We start from the raw sequence: 10,650 nt of genomic DNA, 5'->3' as shown, positions 1-10,650 counted from the left end.
AAAGAAAAATTTGAAAGCACAAGCTATGCCATTTTAAGACTTTTATGCAATATAATAATATCTGACCTTTGTTCGCAATGTACTACACACTACATTGTCAAATTTAAAATGTTTATTAACAATATAATGTAACAATAACTTATATCTTCAGTCAATTGGAAACTTATACAAAATAACCTGCCATCTAATTTTCCTTTTGTAACTGCAGTTTTCTTCACAGATGACGACATTCAAGTTCACAAAAAAATAGCAGTTTCAAGTTCTTGTTAAAGAGGAATATGAAAAGAGAACTGCTAAAAATATTGCAAAAATACTGTCAAAAATATTAACTATTTACATTTATATGGGTTTTATAGTTTCATGTTCTTCTTTAAGAAAATGAGAATGTCCACATTCTCTGTGGAGAGGGCTGCTCTTTGAGATGTTACAAGTACCACTTCCCTCAGCACTTCTGCTAAATGTTCACTTGTGTGAGCTTCATATATGGGGCGAGTTTGAAGTACTGGATTTTGAATTTCCCAGTCATCATTAATGTAATGCGCTGTGACAGTCATGAAGCTCTGTGTTGCTCTGGAGGTCCAGCAATCTGTAGTCAAGGCTACTAAATGTGCACTGCTAAGACCTGCAATAACTTTCTCCTTCACATTATTGTACATGGAGGGTATCACCGTAGCTGTGAGATGTGTCCTACTTGGGATTTCGTAGCGCGGTTCTAGCAAGCTAATTAAATGCCTAAAACCTGAGTTTTCTACCACTGAATAAGGTCGCAGGTCCGCGGCTATAAATACTCCTACCGCGCTTGTAATTGCCTTTGCACGTGTTGAGTTACTTGGAAGTTTTATTCCAAATGAAGACGGGAGAGTAGTTTGTGTTACACTTGTCGGTTTAACAGACAAATCTATGTTTTTGTGGTGCCTGCGGAGGCCCTGCCATGTTAGTCGTGCTGCCAGTGGAATAATGTGGTATACGTACATAGCAGAGCTTGCAAACTGTTTTTTTTTTGTCGACAACACGAATGATGTCAACTCACTGGAAATCCAAAATACTTCCACACCGGCGACTTCAGTGAATGAGGAGGGGGTTCAAGTTCTGTTGACGGGTCTCCTGCGTCTGCAGTTGCCATGCTATCTTTTGGCTGTTGTAGCTGTTAGGTTGACTCGCAGCACTTCAACAAGCGTGTTTTTTTTTTCGCTTGGCAAGCCAAGCTGACGTGACATGGGGGTGTGGCAGCATCGACGATTCCATTTTTTGATTCGATAATCGAGATTGAGCATGAATTTCGATCGATTTCGATTTAAAATCGAAATCGTGACACCCTTACTAAATAAGCAGGGAAGGTAAGTGTTTAATGGCTATTACATTTTACTAGTCCTGTAGAGCTGTCACATCTAAAGATGTGTGCTGTTACTAATTGTAACAGCAGCCTTTAAATATTATATTTTAAGTTATATAATATGATATATTGTTAATATTATCGGAGACGTGACGTACTGAAGCAATCTCAGATCATAACACTGCCTCTAGAGGATTGTCCTTTTAGCACTTCGTGCTAGAGTACAGCGCTTCATGCACCTCTCTTTTTACTATGATGTACTGTAGCTCTGGAATAGAGTGAACCTGGACTCATAGGACCATACAATCTTAATGCAAACTGAAGCCTTTTTTTTCTAATTAATCTTTACCAAGTGGTTATTATAGCTTATAGCTTACACAGCTTGGAAATTCTTTTACTCACTTTTTTTTACAACGCAACTGCACAAAGTGTTTAAATTGCCTTTCATAATTTCTTTCTGACTAAATGTTTTCCAAAAGTTTGATGGTTCACCACCATCATATCAGGCTTTAATAATGCATTGGCTGTTTCCTAACCCAAATCCAGTAATTATAGATCTTTCTGGTCAGTTTCTTGCTTGATGCAGACCAATTATAGGGAACTATCCCCAGAAAAAAAAGCATGACTCAAAGTCATTTTGACACTCAAAAAGTAATTTATCATAATTGTGTCTTAGTTTCAGTACCAAAATCCAAATTTTACAAAATCACATTTTGCATATAACCTGCATATATCCTCCTATTTACATAAAATTATGTCTAGGTTATTTATAATGGATAATCTAATAATTACTAATCCACAATAAATGTTATGTAAACTAACTTTAAAAAGGTTTAAAAACGTCTATTTAGAACATCTAAATTAGATCTTTAAAGACACAACAATTGTGACATGCCTGCTAGTGCCAGTGTCTTTTGCTTTGGAAAAAAAAAATCTGTTCTTTAATTTTTCATTACCATTGTTGGGGGATGTTACTTTTTAAAGTAACTAATTACATTACAAAATTACTGTATTTAAAAAGTAATCTGTTACATTACAGCGTTGCTTTCTGATAAAAGTAAGTGGTAAGAGTACTTTTGCATTGCAGAAAATGAAAACTCCCTTGTGATTTCTCATGCATGTTGTTTTAGTCAACCTTTATAATTATTCTACCATTATCACTCAGCGAAGTTTAGCCCATAATCTGTACCCCTATCTCAACTACACGATTTTGCGCGGTGGCTGTAAGTACGATTCATCATGATTCATCACGAGTTTTGGTACTGTGATTAGGTTTCCATCTTTCCAAGTCAAACCGCATAAGTGAGATAGGGGTATAACACACACACGCTAACTGATTGGGAATAACTGTCTGGCTCACGGATTACATAAATTGTCTTAATGACGGATTACTTTTTGAAACTAAATAACTCAGTACTTAAATGGCGGACCTAACGCGTTAGATGACTCGTTCCATCAAAAAAGTAATCCATGTACTCTAACACTTTACTTTGTAATGCGTTACACCCAAGACTGTTCATAACTCAAGCTGAGAGTTTATATTGCCCTAATCATGTTATTCCCACTTAGTCATTTTCCCCAATGATTCTTGCGAGACTTACTTGTGTCCTCAAAATCCACATCATTGCCATCAAGGGCGTTTTTCAGGCGATTAGAAATTATCTTCAGCTGCATAATCTGTTGTCGTATCGTCATGTCAGGCTTGGTGATGTCAATGTCCACCTCAGGATTATTGACCTGATTGGCTAGACCATCTCCCATAAGCTGGGGGAGGTAGCTGTGAAGATAAAAATCCATTATACACATCTTATTAATTTGCTACAAATATCATGGGATTCATCTGCATAACTGTCCATGGTATCTCTGTGCGGAAAGTGATACAATGCAGATTATTGTACTTCCTCTGTAACTGCTATGTGCTCACCTGGGCAAAGAACCAATTAATGTGCCAGGGCTCTTTCAGGCTGATTCAATACTGTGTTTGTAAAGGAACTCCTAAACGCATTAAATCTGACACAACCTAATGAGGCAAGGACAGGCAATAAGCACATAAATGTGCATCTACTGCTGCACAGCCCTGGTAGGTACATGACTTTAAACAATGCTCTAAACACTCATCGCAGTGAGACATGTTGCAGAATAAAATGGCTTATTTAAAATCCAGTCAAAGTGTGAATTAACAATAATATATTATTGGTCTTTAGAATTGATCAGTTGACCTTTGAAGTGAATGAAATCTATTTCCGGTTGGTGTAAATAGTTTGGGTTTTATGGGTAAAAACATGCAATTATCTAAATAGGGTACAATATGGGTTGTGCTCATAAAATAAATCAGAGGTATGATTGTAAGAAAGTGATGGGACCAACATGCGTAGGTCTTATAAAGAGCGTCCATGAATCTGCATTCATGAATATAAAACATTTAGCATTGTCATAGGAAACAGTTTTGTTCACTGGCCTTGTCTGGCCCCTGGGTGTGACAATACACACCCCTAATATTGACGTCTTCATTTTTCTTACTTTTGTCAAAATATGCACAATGATCCATGAGGAGTGCAGTGATTCAACAGCTTTGAAGCAATTATTGATGATGGCATTTGGTCTTATCCACAAACAAACTCATCAGATGTGATTAATCATGTCTGAGGTCTAGTCAATACGGGGCATTTCTGTGGCAGAGCAAAAACCCTGCAGAACGATCAATGCATTGATATGAAGTGTAAAAAAAGGGCAATCTTTTTTTTTTGAGGCTGCTACTGGAATACAGGTATTGATTCTAAACTGTGGTGTTTTCAAAGGGAATCAACAATACATATGCGACATAATTGCTATGTTCAGCAGTTCAATTTACTGATTTGAGTAAACACTGTTTACACCTTTAGTAGCTGTTGGTTTGGTTTTATTGTTAGGTTGTGTGAAAACTATACAATAGGTCCAAACAGAGTTCAGAGTGTGTGACTCAGTGTGTGTAATCACCTGACATGTCTGTTATAAGCTGCTTGCAACTAAAGAAGAAGTCTCGGTTTATTTCTCAGTGATTTAAAATTCATTCATTGTGTTCATACTATTGTTGGGCCTACAGTCACACTAGTTACTCGCAATAATGTTGTAAGTTTAGTTTATCGCTGTGTCTGTGTGTGTGTTGTACATTATACCCAACAGCCAATGAAATGTAACCAGATAAACTGCCCGATATGATTTTACATGTGTACTTGCTACTACACATCTACGCATGCGCATGCACACACTTTGGCCAACGCTTGCGTCTACTGACATCCACCTGCACTCTCACACGATTCTAAACATTTAATTTAAGCTAATTTGTTTTGGCTCTTTGGACGAGACAGTCAAAGTGCAATACAGTGTTTCACTCACTGTAAAATAAACATATTAAAAAAGATTGCGGTCAGCAGTTTATTATCAAAATAAGTTGATTATCAAAACAAAACTGTGAAATTAAGTAGTTTTTTTTAAAATGACAAATACAGAATAAAAAAAAAAAGGGGAATCCTGGCTTACAGGAAAAATGCCGCTGATGTAGTGGTGGATCAATCATGAACGATTTGTTCTTTTTGAACGAATGTTCTTTGAATCTCGTTCACCCATCACTACACTGATGAGGTCATTAATAAAAAGAGAACTCATCATAAAGAGGCCTATATTAGACCTATATTATAGAAAGACAGACTGAATACAGGTACAGTAGGAACTAAAGTTTGAAAAATTAACCACTCCAGCAACTTGTGTATTTTTTTATAAAAAGTATTACTTGACTGCATTATATTATATAGCTAGAGTTCATGGCTGTGAGTGCCTCATACCGTGCTCTGGCCACGCCGTTCCAACAGTCCTCATCGCTGGTGGAACCAGAAGCTGCTTTACTGTCGCACAGAGCTGAGGGGAGCTGAATCCAGTACAGCTGCATCTCCTTTAGCTTACTAGATACATCAGAGACCTGACCACAGACACACACACACACATATATATAGGAAGAGAAAGGTGTCAAGATATTGACAGATGCAGGAGTAATAGTGTTTCACAAAACACACAGGTACCTGCACTTCCAGTCTGACAGCTGCTGAGGAGCTGGCCTTATACTCCAGTGCTGTTACAGTCTTGCCCTTCTTTTTTGGCTCATCAGACACCGAACTCTGCGTGCCTTCCTCTCCACGCCCTCCACATGCCTGTAAAACCTGACGAGGATACACAAACTTATATTCCAACCAAATGTAAGACATCAGACTATTTTTTAACAACCCTTAAGTATGTGAAATGTGAATTTCTGACCTTGATTGTGTAAAGCTCCATGTTTTCCTGCATGTGCAGCACAGCCTCGGAGATGCGTACAGGGATGGAGTGCAGCACCACGTCCATGCTGGGCTCAGAACCGAAGCTAACAGCCACCTGAAGCATAGTATCTTAGCATGGACAGAGAGGAAATGTTGGTATTTAAACTGAACAGTCATTGTGTAAAATGTGCCTACAATTCAAGTATGTACTGTAACAGTTCTTGCCATGTCGATCTTTTTCAGGAAAAATGTGTTGTAATTAGGGCTGGACGATATGGCTGAAAACTGTATCATCGGTATATATATATATATATATATATATCGGTCTATATCGATAATTATTGATATTTTTATGACCCATTTAAAATAACGACCAGGAGAAAAATATATTACATTTAAACATTTTTTATTTAAACTTAACCTTCCTCTGATCATAGTCCCCTCAGGACCATGGAAAACTCAAATAATTTAAATGTAAACATAAGTCTAAAGTCACAATGAACACTTAACAATTATCTCTTAACATTTAAGGTGCAAAATGAAAGAAAATGTAAGAAATGCTTAATAAAGTGTAATAAAATAGTGCAAAGTGCATTTTCTTCTTTTGAAGAGGAATCCGGCAGACCCGCATAAGACAACGACATGGCGCAACCCAACGTGATACTGTTACATGATTGACGTTAGTGTATCACTCCCTACGTTGCTAGGTTACCAGAGAGCGAGTGCCTTTGTTGCAACTGTCACGGGCAACCGGAAGCGGACCAGAAGACTAGCAGTTAGCCCTTGTAGCGTAAACAGTAAATCCAAACGCGGAAATAGCGCAAACAGGCAGGATAACCACTCGAGTCATTGTAAGAACTCTCTCACGCCAAGAGCAAGAGTTTACACAATTATACCCGCTGTTGCGGGAGAGAGGTTGATTTTACGGCAGCTGTTTACGGGAGTGTAGTCCCAGAGCGGGCAATGCTTTGTGGGTAATGCAGTCCAATGTGCGTGAACGCGGAAATGTGAGATGAGATTTCCTTTAAGTAGTTTTTGGTTTGATTTAAGTACGTAATCCACCCGGAAGTTTGTAATATCGCCTGACAACGCAAAATATAAAAGAATGGACATGCATCGACTCGTTTGTCTTTCTCATCACTGCATGGACATGAATTAACGGGCTGTTGCGCTGCCGCGAGAAACGACAAAATAAAGCGGAGAAGCTAACACCGCGTTCTAGCAACACACACTCAATCAGGAATTGGACCCAAAATCACATAAGATCTGGCGAAGCGTCAGAAACAGCATGGGCAGACTCAATGACTGAGCGATGTGAAGCGCCATCTTGTCTTCTTTTATACTTCCTGAATCGCGACTGTACTACTTCAGGGTCCTAGTGCCGGTCGCGGAGCGAGTGCGCATGACAGCAACCAAACTATCTTCGCGACCTCTGTTTTCTTCCGACAAAGAATAAAAATTATCGAACGTTTTATCGAACACATTTTTTATTGATATCGCTCACGTGTTTATCGCGATACATATCTTTATCGTTTTATCGGCCAGCCCTAGTTGTAATTATGCAAGTCTCCACCCACAAAAATAGATTTTCAAACTGTAAAACTTAAGAGCTTAATGACAGTAATAAAGGCAGGCCAAAAGCTTCAACCAAAAATAAGTACAAAAGTTGCAACAGGAACTTTAGTTAGTAACTGCTGTTGGGAACTACACCAGAATCATGCAGTTTACACTGTGTATGTGTATGTGAGTGTCACTTACCAATAAGGTTCTGCCACTCTGCATCCAGGTCAGCCTGATTAGCCAGACAGCCCTTCATGACGTTCTTGCAGTAGTTAGCACAGGGTTTGGCTGAGCTGAGACCACGGCAGTGTGGGCAGTACACCAGCTTCATGATGGCACGGTTACATTCAGGGCTCAGGGGAACCTAAAGACATCAGAACATCCTCATCATCCTCATCTTCATCATCACTTTAATGACACGCTGTATGTCATCATGATCATTTCTGCACTTGATTAGGCAGGGTTACACACATTTGTTACATTCTTGTTCTGTATTTTTTCTTCGTTTTTCTTGAGTTTGTCTTAGATTTACGCATCATATTTTATTCATTTGGTTGTTATACATTTTACAACATCTCCTGAAGGGGTCGTGGCTGTAAATGTAGCAGCTCTGAAAGCATTTGCACATCAGTCAGATGTACCTTGATTTTAAACTGATACTCAGATGATTAGTTTCTTGCAAACGTTTTTCATTCTTATTAGTGTTCTATTAAGATTGGATAATACTTAGGCAGCTTTTTTTATTTACACATACTGGCAATTATTAATTGTTCACTTTCAAATTTGATTTTCAACATGAAAAGATAAACCTATGCATTAACAACCAAATCACTGAGGCTTGTGTGATTTGGCTACCTACTGTAGCATACTGTCGTAAAAAAGTAGTTCTCATAGCCCTGTCCATGTCACGTGACCCTGGTGGCAACATCATCTTTGTTGGAAAGTGGCCACTGCACCTGAAACAAATTTATTTTAGGGAATATTTTTTCTTTTTTTACAAATCTCCCAGGAAAATTTTTTTGGGAATATTTTTTAAAATGTTATTATTACAGCTTGTAATGTCTTTAGATCTCAAGGATAGATTTACATAAAAAAAATTGAAAACATTTCTGCTGTTCTGTGTGTTTGAGGATGCAATGAACCAAAGCAATGATCTTTTAACACAAACACAGCTTGCCTCACTCGAATATAGGGCTCTTTTGACTTCATACAGAGAGACAAACTCCAATGACAAATGCAACACTTGAAATCTACACAATTTATCTGCTGACTTGTTAGTGAATAATGAAATCACACACCTGGCCATAGAACAGCTGGGCAGCTGTTCTAGTCTATTAAAATGTGATGAAAGCAGTAACTGATCGTATTTAAAGCTTAATATAAACATATACAGTAGGTGATTAAAGTGTTGCATGTGCAGTTCAGACATGTGCACCTATAGTTTATTTATTTGATGCAATACAACTAACAGAGCAATACCAATAACTACTACACACATGCCCTTATACAGTAGATAGGACGCTGTTGATCACTGTTGTAGAACCAACCAGTGGTATAAGTGCTTTTTTCCATCAACTAGTAATATAGCCTATTGTCCCTAAGGCTTATATGGTAAAACAGGCAAAATAGTGATGCACGATTAATTCCATGTAATAACTTACAAAAAGGCATTGTATTTATGATCGTAAAGCTTTTCACAGCTTCACAACAAAGTAGGGGCTAACATGGCTATTGCGTGTATGTGGCAACATCAATGAGAACCATGTATACAAAAACAAGACAGACCAGCAGGAAGATCAAATTTCCCTTAGATGTGTTGCTACAATAATTATGTTTCCTGATGACTAAATTGACTCCTTAGTTACACTTAGTACTGACTACAAACCAAACGCCTTAGTAGCCAACAGCTACACTGAAAAACACTAAGATTAAGTGCTTTTGTTTATCATTATTATTATTATTTTTTATAAAAAATTTATGTAATGAAAGTTTTGCTGGTGTGTATACATACAGTAAATTATGAATGTACAGTGGAACCTCGGATTACGAGTAATGTGGAGTACACACACACTCTCTCGGTGAGAGAGTTACAGCCCCGACTCCTCTCAGGTTCCCAAAGCGATTGTTTTTAAAGGTAAGGAGCTGGTTAATAATTTTTTTTTTGTTGTTGTTGTTTTACTTTACAGCAATGATTCCGTTAGTATGCGTTCACGCGAGTGTGACTAGCGATGTTCCTTGCTCATTTTTAAACGGTTTTAAAAACGGTCTCTCCGTTAATGTGTGTGTGTGCACGTACATCACACACACACACAGCGCCTGCGTGCACAAATGGAAACACTTATCTGTCGGGATTTCTTTTTAGTTTTTTTTGCAGGTTAATTTGTTTTACTTTATATTTTGTATTAATTATTTTTATGTATTTATTTTTTTGGGCTTTAAAACGAATAATTTGAGTTTCCATTATTTCCTATGGAAAAATTAAATTTGGTTTACGAGTGTTTTGTAATACGAGCCCACTTCCTGGACAAATTATGCTCGTAATCCGAGGTTCCACTGTATTAGTCATAATTAGCCTCAGGTAGTGCATCTGACAGATAAGTAAATAAAAATGTTAAGGAACCGATAAACCGATGTTAAAACCGCACAGAAATCTGCAAACACCTGAAGCAGCACAGATTTAAAATAAAAGAGTACAGGTCTGAGCTAAGAAAATAGTTGAAGTGCAACAGAGTACATGTTAATGATAGTAACATCACATTATATAGCTCACCATAAAAAGGCAATAAAATGATGTGCCTGCTGAAACAACAGAACTGATGCGTAACTGTGAATGGCTACATGCCAAAACTAATGCTGTGATAATTAGAAACGGTTTGAAGGCCAGTGGAACAGCTTCTATGGTGCAGGTTTCATTATTACAGCATAAGCACTAGCGTGCACCGATACACCCCCACCTCATCAGCCTGAATGAGGGCCGTGTAGCCGGATTCTCCAGAGACTGGCACGGCTGTTTTGTCGCTAGTCTCTAAAAGCAAAAAGAGTTGTCGCATTGCGGCCTGCTCTCATTCATCAAGGGAGCTGTGAGCTCGGGATCTGAGAAGGAAAGGTAGCCTGAGAGGACTTGAACTTGATTTTTCCTGGAAAGCTATAGCAGATGTACAACACACTGTTGCATTCGCTTTAAAGGGTTTACAGTCAGCGCTCTTTCTATCATGACTGAAAAAGTTCATGCCTAATTGCAGTTGGGTTGTAAGATAGTTGGGCTAAGTAGTCCCAGAACAATAATCAATTTTTAATGATGTTTTTAGATCTTACTGCAACATTGATTCTGAGTTATAAATATCTACATTAACACAAATTATTTTGTGGGTAGATTGTTTTGGCAACTAAATCTATGGTTAAAATTCATTTAAATTTCATTATGGTTCTGGATGATTAAATTGAGGTTTATAGATTTCTATTACAAAA

At 37.8% G+C, this 10,650-nt stretch overlaps 1 protein-coding gene across 1 annotated transcript in view; it reads right to left on the bottom strand.

The window, feature by feature from the left end:
* Positions 1-10,650, bottom strand: part of gpc1a (glypican 1a) — a 49,091-nt gene that overhangs the window by 463 nt on the left and 37,978 nt on the right. Inside the window, exons 4-8 of the mRNA XM_053513299.1 lie at positions 7,381-7,546; positions 5,621-5,751; positions 5,389-5,526; positions 5,155-5,288; positions 2,935-3,110 (exon numbers count right to left, since the gene is read on the bottom strand). Of these exons, the coding sequence (XP_053369274.1) occupies positions 2,935-3,110; positions 5,155-5,288; positions 5,389-5,526; positions 5,621-5,751; positions 7,381-7,546 (745 nt within the window). The remainder of the gene's footprint in view (positions 1-2,934; positions 3,111-5,154; positions 5,289-5,388; positions 5,527-5,620; positions 5,752-7,380; positions 7,547-10,650) is intronic.

The sequence above is a fragment of the Clarias gariepinus genome, chromosome 15 (assembly GCF_024256425.1).
Source record: "Clarias gariepinus isolate MV-2021 ecotype Netherlands chromosome 15, CGAR_prim_01v2, whole genome shotgun sequence".
Taxonomy (NCBI): domain Eukaryota; kingdom Metazoa; phylum Chordata; class Actinopteri; order Siluriformes; family Clariidae; genus Clarias; species Clarias gariepinus.
This window is presented reverse-complemented; position numbering and strand designations above follow the sequence as displayed.